General features: G+C 47.2%; 1 protein-coding gene across 1 annotated transcript; it reads right to left on the bottom strand.

Moving 5' to 3' along the window:
- Window positions 1–5,660: 5,660 nt before the first annotated feature.
- LOC136511001 (uncharacterized) lies at window positions 5,661–20,055 on the bottom strand. The gene is made up of 5 exons (XM_066505255.1): window positions 19,917–20,055; window positions 19,559–19,623; window positions 6,029–6,154; window positions 5,808–5,852; window positions 5,661–5,708 (listed from the first exon to the last, which is right to left on the bottom strand). The coding sequence occupies exons 1-5, from the start codon at window positions 19,936–19,938 to the stop codon at window positions 5,661–5,663; spliced, it is 306 nt and encodes a 101-aa protein (XP_066361352.1). The 5' UTR covers window positions 19,939–20,055.

Below are 20,055 nucleotides of genomic sequence, written 5' to 3' on the forward strand. Positions count from 1 at the left end.
TTCTTCTCATTTTCGTTCGTTGTAACCCTTGCTTTCCCTTCGCTTATAAAAGGGGAAGCAAGGGGCCCATGAAAGGGGATCCAGATCTGCATAGGACTGAACCACGAGATAAAAACACAAGAACACGACACGAACACACGGCTGAGCAGCGATCGAGCTCTCAGCACCGGTTCACTCCTTTCACCGGAGACTTGGGATCCTTTCCCTCCCTCGTCTGTTTGTAACCCCTACTACAAATCAAGTGTCGGTAACACGAGCAGCAGCAAACTGGATGTAGGGATGTTCCGCCCGAACCAGTATAAACTCTTGTGTCCTCCGAGCACACCATCCGAGCCAGACGCACAAATACAAATTTACTCGTCGGTGGTCCGAAAACACCGATAGATGGGTAGAATCATCTTTTAACATCTAGAAGTTGCAAGAAGCTGTGTTGGTTCAGCTTCCTAGATTGTACATTCTGTAAGCCTCTAGATTGTGTAAGCTAATCAAAAGCTGGGATTGTTTGGATGCCCCAGTAGATTATGTAGCTTCCACAATCTAGTGGAATCCAAACAGGCCCTAAGAGTTGTTTGGATCCCTAACTAGCTTCTAGAAGCTGGCTTCCATAATTTGCTGGAATCCAAACAAATCCAAACAGGCGCGTAGTCAGCTTTTGCTGGGAGCCTATCGGCACGTGAGGGGCCCACCGGACTACCCAAGCAAGTCACGTTTCTATGGACCCAATTTGATCGTTTAGGTATTTTATTGTGGATCCTAAACAAAGTCCTTGAAGATCTCAAAAAATGTTATAATTTTTAAAATAGATGGTAAAAATCAAACATGACCATTTTGCGTGGAACAAGTATCATTGCTTATAGTTTTAAAATTAAAATTTTCCCATAATGTTATATTTAGTTTAGGCGTATGCTGTTTAGCCCTAAAACGGTCTCTAAAAAATTCAAAAAAATCATAAACATGCTCAAAATAAGTTTTAATTTGAAATAAAAAAATTAAAATCATACTAAGGGATCACATGTAGGGAAATTACATGATAAAATATTATTTTTTGGACTATGATTTTTTTCTAGATTTTTAAAGATTTTTTTTTGCTACACATATTAAGCAAAAACTCAAATAAATAATTTTGATTTCAAAACTGTAAAATCAATAATGCTACCAATCAAAATTGAGCATCTAATAATCTACAACAAGCAGCATCCAAGCGTTTCTAAATAAGCAACATGCTAAAAATTCAGTTTCAATTTGAAATTCAATTTATAATCAGTTGATCTTGTTTTGAATGATTTTAAATTTAATTTTAATATAAAACTTAATTTTGATCATATTCTATATTAAAAACTTTGGATTTTATCTAAAGAAAAGAAAAAATACATAAAATGTATCTTTTTAGCTCTTAGTTCTGCAATTATCTATTAAAATATATTATTTCATAAATTTCTTCTCGGTAGGCGGTAGGCTCGATGGCTAGTTGCAGCTCAGCCAGGAGACACCAACCCATAGCAGTAATGGGCTCGGCCTCTCGGCTGTAGGAGAGGAAATAGATCGCAGGGTAGGCATATGGAAAAAGTTCATTGCACCTCTCTCTCCCAGTTATTGCAAAAGGTGTACCTCTTCTGTCATTCAGGCAGATTGTATGGAAGTTTGTAGAGAGAATGAAAGAAGGGAGATTTTCGACAAGTTTGGGCAGACATCTACGACGAATGTAGCATTTTTTTTAGTGGTTTTCAAGATATTTCTATTGAGCACCGTAGCAGAGATGCAAATCGTGTAGCGCATGAGTTGGCAAAGCGAGCTATGCAAACCAAGACAAAATGTATTTGGGACGATGAGCACCCTAGCTTTATTCTTGAGTTTGTACTAAACGATGTAATTGTCTTAAATTAATAAACTCGTGATTTGCATTGTCAAAAAAATAGAAAGCTAGATTTTTAGACTTCTCTAACTTTTAAAACCATTAAATTTATTTCAGTGCTTAATTTTGGCTAATATGATGTCAAATCAACCATGGGAAGGTAAACCAAAATTTTATCATAGTTCAGGGGAGTTAATTGGACTTTATCAAAAGAAACAGACAAATATTAGAAAAATATGCATTAAAAACACTAAAATCTGATTGAATATTTAAAAATTCATAGAAATTTCAATTTAACTCATTAAAATACGAAACTGGATTTATATTTTCTCTCTAAAATCTTACTCTACGTTTTTCCCTTACTTAGAACTAGAAGTATACCCCGCGCGTTGCTGCGTAAAATGTGGTCGATTTAGAATGAAATTAGACTATATATATAATTACTTATATGATGGAATAAACTATTATAAATTAATGTTAGTGGATGGCGTGAATGTTGGTGTTGACAACAAAATGCTTATATGTTTTGTTGACGTGGACATCACGATTACATGTGCTAGTGGGTTTTAATTATATGTAGTGAATTGCTGAAGTGGATATATACTGTTCGGCTGGCTAAAAAAACTGCTGATGCTGATTTGTTGTGAGAGAGAAACATTGTTATTTTGTTGAAACAGTACGGCTGATAAGTTCAAACGAACAGGGCCATAGGCTGCATGTTGAGATACATTGCTTGTGAGGTTTAGGATTATAAGAGACGTGGATTATTTGAATCTATATGGTCTCCTAAAGTCAGCTGTGCCAATATGAAACGCAGTATGTAATCTAAGACAAATCCTTGCATACCATGCTGTAAGACACCCAGCCCCTATACCATATCCATATAGACCATACTAGAAAATTTTATAATATACACAGATTTTTTAGTTAGGTGATCTGTATTGTTAGAGCCTCTGTCACACAAGAGGAAAAGAAAAAGGACAATAAGTGATTGAATGAGAGACAGGGTAGTGATTGGGGAACAGGATAACAGATTGTGGTGGGTGGGATAGGGATAAGGACAATTAGGGTCCCTATCCAAATGTGTGGACGTTGTCGAGGGATCACAATTCACAACTGCACAACACGAGCAATGAGCAGCATGCAGCAACTGTACTTGGTAAATGAATCATTTTTTTTCCCCACGGTTGAATCTGTCCTATAAATAGGGAAGGTCCTGGCACTGGCTGTGGCGGGGCAAAGGTGACCGGCCGGAAGCACACACGGCACTGAAGCAAGACTGCCTGCACGGAGAGATCGAGCAGCTATGGGAGGCAACAAGGGCAGCGCACTTGCCGTGCTCCTGGTCCTGGTGGTGGCCTTGGGCTTCTTCGCCGGGCAGTCCTCGGCACGTAGCTGGATTGACTTTGCCAGTCTCATCCAAGGAGGTATCTCTAAGCATTGATCCACATCTCCAATCCAAAAACATAAAAATGTGATCCATCTGCCGATCGATTCGTCTCCTGAAACGCTTTCCTTGTCCTACGTGCTGGCCAGGAGCGGCGGCGGAATCGACGGACGAAGTCTGCAAAGACTGCGACTGTCCCTTAACCGGTGGCTGCGTGTGCTACGACACCTTTGCTTCGTGCCCCAGCTTCTGCTCTGGTTGCTGGTGCTCTAAGCAAAAGGCTGAATGCCAATGCGTTAGCTATGTCGAGAAGAATTGGTGTGCTGCACCACCAGCAACGGTGCAGAAGAAACTGGTCAGCGATGCCCTCTACTGATCCAGCGTGTTACTCTTCTTCCCCGTTCCCGGCCAGCTAGCGTCCCGCTCGGTTGGGCCGTATCGACTGCGTGCCGACCAAAGTTAGTACACATGTACTTGCTTTGGTTTTGGCCATAAATAAACAGCTTCAGCTCCATCACTTGCCACAACTACAGAATGTTACTGTAGGGGCGGCTCTAGAGCCTCTGTAGGGGCGGCTGCGCCAGCCGCCTTTCCCAGGGTGTTCCTACAGAGGGTGCCTCTGTAGGGGTGCCCTCTATAGGGGCGGCTGGTATTTTTAGCCGTCCCTACAGTGCCCTCTGTAGGGGCGGCTGGTGTTTTTAGCCGCCCCTACAGTGCCCTCTGTAGGGGCGGCTGGTAATATCAGCCGCCCCTGTAGTGGACTTCTGTAAGGGCGGCTGTATCACCAGCCGCCCTTGTTCTGTGTATTTGTAAGGGCGGTTCAATCAAGAACCGCCCCTACAGTGGATTTTTCAGCAAAAAAAAAAATAATTCAAATTCAAATCTGACCATATATATATATAATTCAAATTCAAATCTGACAGCCACAAATATACATATATATACATCCACAAACACAAGACCATTATTTAGAACATCATCACAAGTCATAATTGTAACCTAGTATGTAAATATACATAGTGGATGATCTCCAGTGGCAATATACTTCCTAGTATGTAACCTACCGTGAATGAATATGAAAATAGCACCTTCAGCAGTATTATCGCTATGACAGCCCAACTATGATTGTGATTCAGAAGTTTTGGTGCTCCGTAAGAGCAACATTGAGCATATAAGGAAGAAGGAAGCAATCACTAGCTGATTAAAGGGTTGTGCAGAACACTATAATATGATAGTTACCATTCATGACAACCCCAGCTATTTATCTATCACATGGTTTTAGTAATTGGAATTTAACAGGTTGAAAAATAGACCAACGGCAAAAACTAGTTAAACTAAATATCCACACACAAAGAACTAAATAATGGAGACAAAAGGTTAGTGCAAAATTTATTTATTTCCATTATTATTGTAGAATATGTTAAAAGCACACATAGAGTAGGAAAATTTAACATGACTTAATGGAATGTGCTTTCCGCTCAGGAGATCAAGCAAGATAGTGCCAAAAACTGTAAACCCCTGCCACATATAACCACCATGTGGATGAAATGCAACTATCATATATTAGATTGATAATCCACTTAATGATCTATTGACAGCCATATCCCCTTCAAGAGTGTTCATGTACTAAGACAATCTTATACCATAGCAAAATGGAGGAAGCAGTGTGGTCTGTAGATAACTGTGACGGTCCATGTATCTAGGAAATTATTTCTATGCCTGTCTCATACAGTTCTGAATGCTTGACTCAATCAGACCATTGGTGATTGGTAAGAAAATGTATCATATAAGTATCATAACCATCTGTAAGTACCAAATAAAACTAAAACATGTTCTCTAAAGTAACAAACTCTCAGAAGCAATCGTATCTCTGACTTAACTAGAGTACAATACCAAATAAAAAGAGATGCTCACCCAATTATGTAGGTCCAGTGCAAATCTGCGTGGTCCGATGTGTGCATATCTGTAAAAAAAACAAAGTTCAAGAATTAGCTCATACTACTTATATACTCACAGACTATGCACTGATTCATATCCTCACTACAAATGAAGCACCACTTATATACCCACAGACTAGTAGTAAGGATCCATGTGGTTTGTAGACAAATGTGACTGTATCTAGAAAATTATGTCTCACGCAGTTACGCACGGACTAATAGTAAGGAAAGCTAAGTCCTGTCCTATTGTGACATGTGCTATAACAATAGCCATCTTTAAGTACCAAATAAAACTAAAATTTATTCTCTAAATTTGATGCTTAATTGTAGACCAAAACTGAACCAATTATCAAATGCATTTTATAACTAATCCAATTGCAGATACACCTTGTGCCTGACAAATAATCTAATTAACTAAACTGAACAGCCACTGTACACCTCTTATTTGCAAGAACTAGACTAAATAATCAACAAAGTTAAAAAATCAGTAGAAACATAAAGGATCCATCCACTTAATCATAAACTCTCTAATCTGCACACACCGGAAATATGTAGGAGAAATAAACATATGGCTCGCAAAATAAAAGATGGCATAAATAAGAACTGAGCTGGAGCCTAGAGAGGCACTTACTAATGCTGTTGTGGTGGACCTGTTAAACAATTGTATTTTGGAGCCCTGCAATAACCATAATCTCCGTATCAATGTCTACACTCTGAGTATAATGAAACAATTGTATATTAATGTGCAAGCTATTGGCTTGAATGTTTGAATCCAAATTAGTACACCATCACAAACATGATCATGACTCCCTGTTAAAAGTGAACTAATGCTTACCTACTGTTACTGGTTACCTGAGATAACAACCAAGCTGCTGATGTGTTGCTGCCCACCAGCTTTTGTTCAACAACTGAAGCTAAAAGCTGCCGCTGGAAATTGGTAACGGAAGGACCTCCCATGCTGCTCTGAACTGTTGAAACCTGCAAGCAAAGAAAAGGTAGGACACATAACTCAAATTATGTGTGTCGATGAAATATGGTCGGTAGTCTACCTATGGATATGCCCAAGGTAGTAGATTGTCGGCAGACAGATGCGTAAGCCACAAACAAGACGGTGACGCAAGACAGACACGAGGTTTTATCCAGGTTCGGCTGCCAAGAAGGCGTAATACCTACGTCCTGCGTCTGATTTGTATTGTTGTATGTCAATGAGAGATGTTTTTTAGAGGGATCCCCTGCCCGCCTTATATAGTCCGGGGGGCAGGGTTACAGATCTGGAAACTAATCCTAGTCAATTACAATTGTCATATGTGGCCGGATAAGGATTCCTATTCTAACCGACCAGGATCCTGCTTGATTGCCAAATCCGCCTTGACTCCTTGTGCGGGACTCCGATCAGGTTGGCTGGGCCGCACGTCGTCTTTCGGGTGGACCGAACCCATCGATCCGGGCCGGCCCAAGCTTAGCTGTAAGGGTATAGGGGTTAATACCCCCACAGCTAGTCCCCGAGCACCATGTATTATGCTGCGACACGCCATTTTAACCTTCTCCGACAAGTAAGGCTTGAGTTCTTGACATTTCTGACCACCGTCATCGCCGGAGAAGCAAGTTGTCCGAAGAATGTATGGTGCTCTTAAGAAAAAAGAAAAATATTTCTGTCCTGAGAAGTGTGCCCACTTATATTTCTGGAAAGAAATGTAAGTGGTCTTGAAGCATAGCGTCCTTGAACGTCAGAGGCGTAGGGGTCGAAAAAACCAACACATTCACCGCAAGGTGAAGTGTGCCCACTTAGTCCCCGAGCCTGGTAGTAGGTGACATAGGCACGTGGTGCCAGGGTCTAAAAAGAATTCCCAGTTTAGTTGAGAACCCAATTGTCGTACAAATAAAAACGAGATGCACCGGCAGGTGCATCGTACCGACGTAGTCCCCGAGCTTGCTGGAAGGCGAGGTATGAACCTTGTAGCAAGGTCTAAATAAATGTCTCTCAACTATATGTGAGTACAACCCATATGTAGCCGAGGAGAACCATTCTCCGAGCAGTGGTCGGGACAGTCCCCGAGCACATTGATAATCCTTACAATCATTCAAAGCACATGGGTCGATTAAAACACATTCACCGCAAGGTGAAGTGTGCCCACTTAGTCGCCGAGCCTGGTAGTAGGTGACGCAGGCACGTGGTGCCAGGGTCTAAAAAAGAATTGCCACCGAAGTTAAGAATCCAATCGTTGTACAGGCGATACGAGATGCACCGGTAGGTGCATCATACCGACGTAGTCCCCGAGCTTGTAGGAAGACGAAGTATGAGCCTTGTAGCAAGGTCTAAATAAATGTCTCTCAACTGTATGTGAGTACAAATCACATGTAGCTGAGGAGAACCATTCTCCGAGCAATGGTCGGGACAGTCCCTGAGCACATCAGTTGTCGGAGCAATCCTCGAGCACGGCAGTGGTCGGAGCTGTCCCCGAGCATGGCAGTGGTCGGAGCAATCCTCGAGCACGGTAGTGGTCTTGGCAGTCCCCAAGCACGGCAGTGGTCTGGGCAGTCCCCGAGCATTGTAGTAGTCTGATCCATCCTTGAGCACAAGACATGCAGCGAAAATACGAACGCCATGCGTATATTATTTGGTGTATTTATTTATCTCCTTCCTCTGCCAAGTCCAGTCTGACACGTCTGGCCAAAAAACAGACGGGTATAGTACGTCACTCTGTCTTCTTGCTCTTTTCTAGCAAACAGTCGCTTGGCACCTGTATGGAGGTGCGTCAGTGTGGGCCCTCTTACACTATCAACGAAGAGGCGCGTACACTGGTAATGATGGGGCGCGTTTATTGGCGTAGATCTCGAGGTTGTGTGAACAACCGTCTACGGCGCGTGCGCACATCTCCCAAGAATCTCGGGCGGATGAAACGACAGAGCTCTTTGTTATTTATAATATAGATCTGGTAAGTTACTTTTACCGATCCTCATTGTCCTTCGCCGCCGCAACCTTCTTCTTCCTCTTGCCGAACCCAATTCCTCCGAAAATCATCACCAATCCCCTCACCACCGCATCCACCCCCTTAGTAAGGATAGACTAATGGCGAAGAGAGACGCCTAGAAGAAAGGCGGAGTCATGGCGAAGGAGTGGTGGAAGTCGCGGAGCAATGAGCAGACCATCGAAGACCTCGTCGCTATGGGAGTGCTCCACAACAAGGCACTCACGGGATGGCGTGCGCCGGAAGGAGAAAGCTTCCCCGATCCACAACCAGGTGAGATTGTGGTTTTCGAGGATTTCTTCAAGCGGGGTTTTGGGGTTCCAGTGCACCCTTTCCTTCAGGGTCTCTGCTTGTATTACGAGATTGGAATTTGCAATCTGCATCCCAACTCGATTCTTCTTGTCTTCACCTTCATCCATCTCTGCGAGGCCTATGGTGGCTTCCAGCCCCATTTCGACCTCTTTAGCCACCTGTTCTGTCTGCGGAAGAAAGGGAGCGGAGGCTCAAAGATAGCCGTATGCGTCTACCTCAATCTGCGCGATGGTATGAAAGCCCAATACTTGCACTGCCCCTAGAACACCTCACTAGATGAGTGGTACAAGAAGTGGTTCTACATCCGTGAAGAGCCGAACACAATCACCCTGTGCGACGTGGGGCTGATTCCAAAGAAGAAGAACAGCTGGTCGGAGAAGCCCGAGAACTTGGAGCAGATCGTAGAACTGCTCAGGATGATCCTGTGGGGAAGGCTAGATGGCCCAAGTGTGGTCGGGAACTTCATCAACCGAAGGATCTAGCCCTGCCAGAAGAGGGTACATCCTGGCTTTGAGTACTAGGGAAGTGCAGATCCAACAAGGACTAGGAAAGAGGCGCTCGACAAGATAGAAATCAAGGCCATGATTAGGGAGTTATTCAACCTGGCCGATCCCAATTATGTCAGGTTAAACGACATCGAGCACGCCTTCAAGCTGGCCCGACCTCCCCCAAAGGTAAATGATAGTTCCTTGTACCTGTAGAATCATGTTCTAACAGGAAATTGACTGTTATCTTTTTTATGTTTCTCAGAATAATGGTCGTGACCGGGCAGCAATGTTCGTGTCTCCGCCCCCTGGTGTGGATTGGCCGCAAGTTGCCGGCCCAGCCACCCAGACCAGTGCCAGGACCGAAGACGTCCACTGGGCAGCACTCGAGGTTGCGGAGGACGCATCGACTAGAGCTGCTGGCAAGCGGTCGGCTGCCCACAAACGGTGCCAAGCCATCTTCCCCCTTTCAGACGACGAAGCAGAGGATGCGAACATCTTCTGGCTTGTCCCTCGAAAGAGGAGGAGGCAAATGGTGTCGACGGAGTAGGGTGGCTCCTCTGTGCCAGCAGTGATCGCATCACCGACCACTGCAGCACAGAGGACAAGCAGGGGAAATGTCGAGCATCAAACCCCGGTGCCTGTACCGGTGGTGGAAAGAGATCCGGTGGAACCTGCCGAGCACGCGGAGCAGGGGCGGTCGAAGAGACGCTCCTTCGCCACATCATTCCGCGCGTCCAAGCTGTAAGTATCTGTAACTTTGATGTAAGTTTATAATTTGTATTGAATACTATTGTCTTCTGAACTTTTCTCTGATGTATTAGGTTGGCGTCCACCGAAAATCCCGACCAGCTAGCCGGGTGCGGCACGACCTTGCCAGCAATGGCGGAAAAAACTGCCCAGCAGCCAGCCATGGAGGAACTAGTAGAAGAAACTCCACCGGAACCTCAGCAGGCGAGCGGCCCAACAACAGTCCCCAAGCTGCTGGTCGAGAAGATAGCCGAGTTAAGTACAAGTGTTCCGAGCACTAACCCTACTAAGGTGGATACCTTGGCGCCAAGGGAACTAGACTAAGCCAAGGAACAGCAGCCGGAGGTGGCACAGAGCACTCTTGCTGATGCAACGACTCGTGGGAAAGCCGTGGTGGTCGCGGAGACTGCAGATTCCAGACCAGCGCCGCCCCCTGAACAGGAGGCTGTAGAGGACAAAGTAGAAGAGGTCCTAGGCCATCCCCAAGATAAGCGACAACATGTATATGTGTTGCGCTGGCGGAACGACGAGTGGGTTATGCACGAAGAAATCCCAGAGGTCGAAGAGACCCTAAGAGTCGAACGGGCGGCAAAGCGTCTGGTGACAGAAGTCCAGGTATATTTGTCTTGACCACTTGGCCCTATTATGTAGTCGATCTGTCTGACTTAGCTTGTTTATATGCACGACTTGATGAAGACCGCGAAGTACCGAAAGAGGTGCTTCGACCAGATTGAAGGAATCATGGCGAATAATAAAGAACTGGTGGCCGAGGTGGAACACTTGCGCCGCCAACTTGAAGCCACCGACCAGAAGAGGGCAGAGCTAGAGGCATAGAACCAGAACCTGGTTGGCCAGCTTAATAACAAAGAGCAAGAAAAAATAAGTAAGTTGTCACTTTATCACAGCAGGTGTGTAACACGTATTGTTGCGTTGTTGGTAGTGACAGCTGTAATGCAGGCTTAGAAGCTGAAGTAACCCGCCTCCAAGAGGGGAATAGCCGCGTGACCACAGAGTGTGGTCGTCTGAAGGAGGACAATGAGAAACTGGCACGCAACCAGTCTCAACTCCAGGACCACACCACCAAAATAAAGGAGGAACTGAAAAGTAAGTATTCCAGACCACCTTTCTCATTCTGTTGCCCACCTTGTCTTGTCATGTCATTACATTTGATGTCTTGTACGGTGTTCAGTTTTAAAAGTCAATGCCAAGAGGCACCTAGAGGCCGCGATCAAAGAGCATGACGGCTGGAAAGCACGATGCCTCGAGGCCACCGAGGAGCGGGACACGTGGAAGAACCGGTGCCAAGAAGTGGCAACTGGCATTGTGCCCGTCCTCGACCTTATCGACCCGGCGCTCACAGAGGAAGAGCCAAGGACGCCCCAGCTCGGACTGGTCGAGAGATGCAGACAAGCGTGGGGATGATTCCAAGAGTTCGTGAAGGAGGCGGGTGAGTACACGGGTGCCCATGTACTAAGCATGGTGCGTGCCCACTACCCCCTGATCGATCTCAAGCGCCTGGAGGCTAGGTACCCAAAGGAGGTAGACCCAGACAAGGCGGAGGAGCTTCGAACGGCCTAGCTGGACTTGTCGTTAAAGATAATTGGCGACATTAACCTGTGTGGAGGTGGGACAGCACCTGTACAGGGTATGCCATCGACAAGTCAGCTGGAAACGCCATCAGTTGCAAGCCAACCAACGAAGCCTGCGGTCTCGACCAGCCAGGCACCGGCGGGGCCATCCCCTTCAGCTCGACTAGCACAAGAGTCCCTGAGACTCGAGTAGGATATCAGAAGCGGCGAACAGTAAGTGCCACGCGCCCCGACCAGCCAATGTAATAGGCTTAGAGCTGTAGAAGGAGGACATAGTTGTGTTATTGTAAACTTGAGCCTCTTCAGGCAAGCTTGTAATAACGTAATTGTATATCATTATAAGCTTGTTTGCTTTGTATAAAACGTATTTAAGCTTGAAACTTTATCTTAGTGTAACTAAGTGAGAACATGTTAACGTTCTGTTTAGTTGTACCATTTTGCTCGACACATCATCCCGAAAAGTTTGTGCGGCCCTAGTTTGCCATGTGGTCGGAGTGTGAGGTACGGTGACCTATGCACACGTAGACGCGGACAAGTCAAACCAAGGGGGACCTGCCGATCACCCGTAACATAGAGAGCGGATCCCATGCACGTGTTGGGAGGAACCAGAGATAGGGCCTGCTCCAAAAATCGTAGAAGGAGTGGTGGTCGGCTTTTACTGGCTAAGTTAGAATAACCATAAAATTCGAAGTGACACATTAGAGTGGTCGGAGAAATCATAATTGCTTTATTGAAGTAAATCAAAAGTACAAGAGGTGTACATATCTCAGTAGTTAAGCATAGAAACGTCTAAGCTTGTCGATGTGCCATGAGTTTGGTACGTCAGTACCGTCCAGGTGAGATAACCTATAAGACGTTAGTCGTGTGACCTCCTTGATCATGAAAGGACCCTCCCATGGGGTTGTGAGTTTATGGACGCCAGCCTGGTTCGTCTTCCACTTCAGGACCAGGTCCCCGACCACGAAGAACCGCTCTTTAACGTTCTTGTTGTAATACCTACGCAAAACAGCAAGGTATTTGGTCATATGTACACAAGAATCGAGCCATTTCTCTTCTGCGCTGTTCACTTCTAGTTCCCGTACTTCATTGACCCTTCCTTCATCGAAGTTCTCTACCCATGCTGATTTGAAAGCTATATCTGCTGGAAGGACTACCTTAGTGCCGTAAACCATAAAGTACGGTGAGACGCCGGTGTTACAACTGGGCTGAGTTCTGAGGCCCCAGACCACGGCTGGTAACTCTTTGAGCCATCTTCCAGGAGCTTTGTCATTTTTTCTGTACATCCTCTTCTTCAATGCATCCAAGATCATGCCATTTGCCCGCTCGACTTGTCCATTAGCTCTAGGGTGTGCCACCGAGACGTATTTTACTACTATGCTTCTTTCATCGCAGAAGTCCCAAAAAGCGTTCCCGGTGAACTGAGTACCCAGATCGGTGATGATGCTGTTGGGTACGCCGAAACGGTGGATGACCTGGTCGAGGAATGTGACAGCCTTCTCTGAGGATGCCTGTACCAAAGGCATGTATTCTATCCACTTAGAAAATTTGTCAATCAGTACAAAGACGCATGTAAATTTCCCAAGAGCCAATTTGAAAGGCCCGATCATATCCAGTCCCCAGCATGCGAAGGGCCAAGAGGTTGGTATCATCTGGATCTCATGTGCTGGTACGTGGATTCTCTTGGCGAAGAACTGACAACCCTCACAGTGGCGGACTAGCTTCTCTGCGTCGGCTACTACTGACGGCCAATAGAACCCTGCTCAGAAAGCCTTACCGACCAGTGTTCTTGAGGCCGCGTGGTTGCCGTAGGAGCTAGAGTGGATTTGGTCTAGGAGATATTCACCTTCCTCCTAGGTTATACACTTCATCGAGATTTCCTCCTTTGCGTTTTTGCACCATAACTTGCCATCGATAAGCAGATACTGCTTACTATGACGCATCAGGCGCTCGTTTTCTGTCCGATCAGTATAACCGCTGCCATCTGTTAAGTACTTGATGAAAGGTATTGTCCAGTCGGGCTCATGAGTGGTCAGAGGCGGCCCGATGGTGCTCGACGCCGGAACCATAGCCACCAATTGCTAGTCTAGAGGCTTGCCTGCCGTGGAAACTTCCTCTTCGATGGAAGGCGTGAGCAGGTCTTGGATGAATACGCCATGTGGGATTTTGGCTCAGGATGATCCTAACTTTGACAGTGCATCCGCTGCTTGATTCTTGTCCCGAACCACGTGTATGTACTCGATGCCATAGAACCTGCCTTCTAGCTTTCTGATCAATTTGCAGTATGCGTCCATCTTCTTGCTGGTTGTGTCCCAGTCCTTGTTGAGTTGGTTGATGACCAGAGCCAAGTCTCCGTAGACATAGAGACGTTTAACACCAAGCTCAACCGCAATGCGTAAACCATGCAGGCATGCTTCATATTCGGCGGCGTTATTAGATGCCAGGAAATAAATCCTGAGGACGTAACGGAGCTGCTCCTTGGATGGTGACACGAAAAGAACCCCCGCTCCCGCACCATCAATGTTGAGAGAGGCGTCGAAGTACATCGTCCAATATTCGTCGGATCCCGGAGAGGCAGGCGTGCTTAAGTATGTCCACTCGACGATGAAATCGACGAGTGCCTGAGACTTGATTGTAGTACGGCTTGCAAATTCCAAGGAGAAGGGGCATAGCTCCATTGCCCATTTGACGATGCACCCGTTCGCATCCTTATTGCGAATGATGTCCCCAAAGGGTACTCGGTCATGACCACCACACGATATCCGTCGAAGTAATGTCTCAACTTTCGGGATGTTATCAGTATGGCATAGAGCAGTTTCTGAATCTATGGGTACCTGGTCTTGGATTCGTTGAGTACTTCACTGATGAAATAAATTGGCCGCTGTACCTTATAGGCGTGGCCCGGCTCATCGCGCTCGACCACCATGGTAGTGGAGACCACCCGATTGGTTGCCGCAATGTGAAGTAGGAGAGTTTCATCTTCTCTGTGAGCAGTGAGGATCGGAGGTGATGTAAGGTATTGTTTTAGCTACGTGAAGGCAGCGTCTGCCTCCTCCGACCACTCAAACTTCTCGAATGCTTTGAGCAGTTTGAAAAACGATAGTCCTTTTTCTCCTAATCTTGATATGAAACGGCTGAGAGCAGCCATGCATCCGGTAAGCTTCTGGACATCCTTCACCTTTTTGGGGGGCTTCATGTCTAAGACAGTTTTGACTTTCTCCAGATTAGGGTGTATGCCGTCGTAACTGACGATGTTGCCTAGCAATATACCAGAAGGAACACTAAAGATGCACTTCTTTGGGTTTAACTTCCATTGGAATGTATTGAGGGTTGCGAAGGTGCATTTTAGGTTGTCAACAAGGGTATGTGCTTCCTTGGTTTTGACAACTACATCATCCACATAGGCCTCTACAAGGTCGTCTTTTATCTCGTCTGTGAGGCAGACCTGAATGGCGCATTGGTATGTAGCCCCGACGTTCTTGAGCCCAAACGACATAGTCATGTAGCAGTAGGCATCGAAAGGCGTGATGAAAGACGTCTTGATCTGATCGTCCTTTTTTAGAGCGATCTGGTGATAACCAGAGTAGCAATCGAGAAAGGAAAGGAGCTCGCAACTGGCGGTTGAATCTACGACCTCGTCTATGCGAGGTAAGCCGAAGGGGTCCTTAGGGCAGTGTTTGTTGAGATCAGTGTAATCAACGCACATTCTCCATTCATTATTCTTTTTGCATACAAGAACTGGGTTGGCTAACCACTCTGGATGATACACTTCTTTGATAAATCCGGCTGCCAAAAGCCATGTAACTTCTACCCTAATCGCCTCCTTTTTGTCGTGAGCGAACCGTCGTAGCTTCTGCTTGATAGGTTTGGCCTAGCTGTTGACATTCAAGGAGTGCTCGATCAAGTTTCGAGGTACACCGGGCATGTCGACAGGTTTCCATGCGAACACATCCACGTTGTTCCTCAAGAACTCGACGAGTGCGTCGTCCTATTTGGGATCCAGGTTGGCCCTGATAAGGGCCGTTTTGCTGGAATTGTCGTCGACCAGCTGGATCACCTTGTGCTCCTTTGACTTGATGTTCTTGCATGGAGCCTTGAGCTCTGGGATCTCCAGGTGGTCCGCTGAGGTCTTCTTAGTGTCGAGCATGGTCTCGGCCATACGAATAGAGAGGTCGTGGGCCTCTGCTATTTTGAAACTGTCGTCTTCGCAGGTGTAAGCGGCGTACACGTTACCTCAGAGGGTTAGGACTCCTTTATCGGTAGGCATCTTGAGCACCAGATACCTATAATGAGGTATGGCCATGAACTTGGTGAGCGACGGTCGACCAAGAATAGCATGGTAGGTGCCATCGAAGTCAGCGACCACAAAGTTGACGTAGTCAGTGCGAAAGTGGTCCGGGGTCCCAAACTGCACAGGTAGCGTGATCTGCCCGAGAGGTGTAGAGCTCTGTCCGAGGAGAACACCCCAGAACTATGCTTTGTATGGCTTAAGATCCGCCTAACTATCTTTAGGGTGGGCAGACTGTTCTTGAACAGTATATCGATGGAGCTGCCGCCATCGATCAGTACTCTGTCGAACTGGACCTTGTTGATACAAGGATTGAGGACCAGGGGAAAACGTCTTGGCTCAGGTATTGCAGCCCATTGGTCCTTTCTGCTGAAAGAGATTTCGTGGTGAGACCACGGAGGGAGCCACGGATCGGTGAGGAGGTTGTCGGCGTTGGCCACGTTCAAGCAAGCACGGGCAAGCAGCTTGCGTTCCCGCTTGGTCTTGATGGACACTTTGCCTCCGATGATGGTGTGCACGCAATCGGTTGGCTTGACGTACTTATGACGAGGGTCTGCATCGTCGTCGTCGTTATCCTCGTTGTGTTGTTCCCCTGCATCATTAGGCTTGTCGGATGTATCCGGAGCCTGTTGACGCGTATAGATAGACTTGAGAACGTGGCAATTCTCCATGGTATGGTTTGACTTAGGATGGAGCTGGTAGGGCCCCTTCAATGCTTTGGCGTAGTCATCTTCGTAATTACGATGTCTGCCACCCTTTTTAATGGTATTGACCTCGCCGTCGTCTTCCCGAGCACGCTTGCTCCTGTAATCGTCACGGCAGTTACGCCGCTGATTATGTTGGTCGTGGTGGTCGCGGGAGTTGTTGCGCTGGTTGCGGCGGTCAAAATTGTCGTTCCGACCACGATTGCCGCGGTAGTCGTCGCGGTGTGGGGGGTGGTCGGAGCATGGAACCCTTGCTGCTGCTTCAATAATTATCTTCTTAGCGTTGTCGGCGTCCGCATATTTCTTAGCGGTGGATAGGAGTGCTGTGACCGATTCAGGTCTCTTCCGGAGGAGCTTGTCTCTTAGGGCGTCGTGGAAGCGAAGGCCAGTGATGAAAGCCTTGATTGCCTCATTGTCGGAGATTGATGGGACCTTGATGCGCATCTCTGAGAAACGTCGGACGTACTCGCGCAGTGGCTCATCTTTCCGATCTCGGATCCGTTGCAGATCGTACTTGTTGCCCGGTTGTTCATAAGTAGCGATGAAATTGTCGATGAAGGCTTGCTTAAGCTCCTGCCAAGAATCAAAGTAGTTCACCGGCAAGCTAACCAGCCATCAGTGACCTGCATGGCCAACAGCGACTGGGAAGTAGTTAGACATGACGTGCTCGTCAGCCATGGCTGATCTGCATGCGGTTTCGTAGAGCATGACCCATAATTCGGGGTTTTCCTTGCCGTCGTACTTCTGAAGTTTCTCGAGCTTGAAATTCTTGGGCCATATGACTTGGTGAAGGTGTGGAGTAAACTGCTTCAAACCCGGCGGACCATGGGTAGTGTCATACTCCATACGGTGATAGCTTTCGTAGGATGCTCGTTCGTCAGCTCTCTGGTTGATGCGAGCGCGCAGATCGCGTCCACTGAGGTAATGGCAGAGATCGTTATTGCCATCGCGGCAATCTCGATTGCCATCTGGATTAGCCCTGCGACCGCGGTTATCATGGCGATTATCGCGGTTGTCTTGGCGATTATCGTCCCGAACATCATGACGGTTGTCCTCCCGACGGCGGTTGTCATCCTGACCACCATCGTGGCCACCGTTTCTGCCTTGACGGTTGTCTGATGGGTCGTTGTTGCGCGAGCCACGTGGGTTGAGTGGCTGTGAGCGACTTGGGAGCTAGCGGCTGTGGCTTGACTTGACTGAGACGGATGGAGCCCGGACTTGATTTACAATCTCTGCGGTCTGGGCCATGGCAGCCGTCAGATAGGCTTGTATTTCATCGCGAACCGCTTGGGTTTCTGGGGTGTTGGATAGCCGTTGCATTGTCGCCATGGCGACGGCTATGTTGGCACTTGGAGTCCTGAAGACCTGCTTGTCCCCCACCCTGTCGAAAGCATCGTTGAGGTCGCGTGGCTGGACCCTTATGCGTCGTGCCTCCTGGACTGCTTCGGCTTCGATTTGTCGGCGATTAAACCGGTCAATATTGCGTGCTTCGCGCGTAGTCCTTTCTTGTTCTGTTTCGCCAACCGCTGGCGGTTCGTCATTGCTGACAACATGGATCAAATCCCCTCATCTTGGCGGGAAAGACGGGAATTGTAAAAACCCAAGGGCGTGGTCTGGCAGATCCAGATCGTACTTGGCGCTATCGTCTTCGTGATGCTGAAGCTCGGTGTGGACAGATGCATTAGATGCGATGCTAGACGAGGAGCTGGAGTCGCCCTCTTGGACTGTGTGGATGGATCCTTCTTGATAATCTTCAGTCCGGATCATGTTGACGAAGTTGCGTGGCTTCGGCCGAGGTCGGTGCATAAAACACAGATCCAAACGACGTTGTAGGTTATACGCGTAGCTGGAGGCAGCGTTTCGCGGGCCGTAGGGCTGGACCTGGTGGTTTTCCATCGAGGCTTCGTACTCAGAGAGCCGGAGACCCATCGCGGAGGCTGGCCGGCGACAAGCGGAGCACCCTTCAGGAGTAGATATGACCACGAGATCTGTACCAAGTCGTGCAGGACGACTGATCCGAGCTGGTCGGGTAGATTTGTTGTGGGGGGCGGTTACCTGCTCGTTAGGTTGACTTTGAATCGTACTTACCAGAGCTAGGGTTTCAGCGAGTTTGGTGCCGACCTGATCGATGGAGTCGAGTAGGTCAGTGTTGTCGATCTGCTTCCCTTTGTAGTGGGGAAGCGGACGACGAGTTGTCGGCGTGGCCGAAGATGATGCAGGCGTGGTCGGAACCAGATGTACTGTGGTCGAAGCCAGATCCATCGTGATCGGAGCCATACCTGTCGTGGTCGGAGCCGTAGCCGATGCAGGTGAAGCAGTGGTCGGCGTAGACTAAATCCACGCCTCCTCCATGGTCATGGCGATGAATTCGTCGGAGCCGGTGGTCCAGGTGATCTGGCCGACGGTGAACGTGAGGCCGTTCGGCATAGCCATGGAGGCGAAGATGATGACCATCTTGTTTGCTTGGAGAGCAGTACGCACACCCCCTACCTGGCGTGCCACTGTCGATGAAATATAGTCGGCAGTCTACCTAGGGGTATGCCCAAGGTAGTAGATTGTCGGCAGACAGATGCGCAAGCCACAAACAAGATGGTGACGCAAGACAGACATGAGGTTTTATCCAGGTTCGGCTGCCAAGAAGGCGTAATACCTACGCCATGCGTCTGATTTGTATTGCTGTATGTCAATGAGAAATGTTTTTTAGAGGGATCCCCTGCCCGCCTTATATAGTCTGGGGGGCAGGGTTACAGATCTGGAAACTAATCCTAGTCAGTTACAATTGCCATATGTGGCCGGATAAGGATTCCTATTCTAACCGACCAGGATCCTGCTTGATCGCCTTGACTCCTTGTGCAGGACTCCGATCAGGTTGGCTGGGCCGCACGTCGTCTTTTGGGTGGACTGAACCCATCGATCCGGGCCGGCTCAAGTTTAGCCGTAAGGGTATAGGGGTTAATACCCCCACAATGTGTGTAGTTTTATTTTTGACTTGAGAACTAGTGCTTACTCAGCTAAACAAAAAGAAATACAAAGAACAGGTGAGAACAGTTACCTACACATAACAGAAAGTCCATATAAGTGATCAGTAAAAAAACAGATGCTATACATCTCGAGAATGTGTTCACATGAAAAAGAATATTCTTAACTCAAGCCATGCAGAAAGTCTATACAAGTGATCAGTAAAAGATGTGGGAATGGTCACCTACCCATAACATATCTTAGTTATCTATTTACTGTTACAATCTACATTTCAAAAGTACTGTTACTGTTTGCAGCAAAGCAACATACCTTGCAGAATGAGTGGAGTTCATCTTCTAGCTGTGCTCTCCTATAGAACAGCCTACTGGTAAGCTCTACCTCTATCATAGATTTGCAGGTTTAGAACATTCAGGCATTACTAGACTTGTATAAGGCCCCAAATTCAATGGACATAAAACATTAATCACTGTTATGTAAAAAAATAAAGTCAACACAGTTGTAGATAAAAGCAGATAAAACTAACGTGAGCCTTTGCCTATGCGGAAGCCACTGAATGCAAACGTAGGGATTAGTGGCAGGGGAATTCAGTAATCAATACATCAGTGGTCACATTCAGATGGGCTGGAGATGGTGCGGATTGATCAAATTGCATGGACTGGGTGGTTACCTGAACCATTCGTCGAGTTCATCTTCGTCTAGCGGTTGACCGGCTTGGATCGGCTTGAGATCTCGTCAAGGGAAGAGTGACCACCCTTGCGCGCGGAAGCAGAGAGGCACTAGTGCGGCTCCAGGATCGACTGATAGGA

The sequence above is a fragment of the Miscanthus floridulus genome, chromosome 16 (genome assembly GCF_019320115.1).
Source record: "Miscanthus floridulus cultivar M001 chromosome 16, ASM1932011v1, whole genome shotgun sequence".
Taxonomy (NCBI): domain Eukaryota; kingdom Viridiplantae; phylum Streptophyta; class Magnoliopsida; order Poales; family Poaceae; genus Miscanthus; species Miscanthus floridulus.

What these genes read in the sequence shown, in the direction of transcription:
- LOC136511001 (XM_066505255.1), bottom strand. Translation starts at nt 19,938, where the DNA reads ATGAACTCGACGAATGGTTCAG. An exon ending in GAACTCGACGAATGGTTCAG is followed by an intron (nt 19,624 to 19,916) that starts GTAACCACCCAG and finishes TGATAGAGGTAG; the next exon opens with AGCTTACCAGTAGGCTGTTC. An exon ending in CAGCTTGGTTGTTATCTCAG is followed by an intron (nt 5,853 to 6,028) that starts GTAACCAGTAAC and finishes TGGTTATTGCAG; the next exon opens with GGCTCCAAAATACAATTGTT.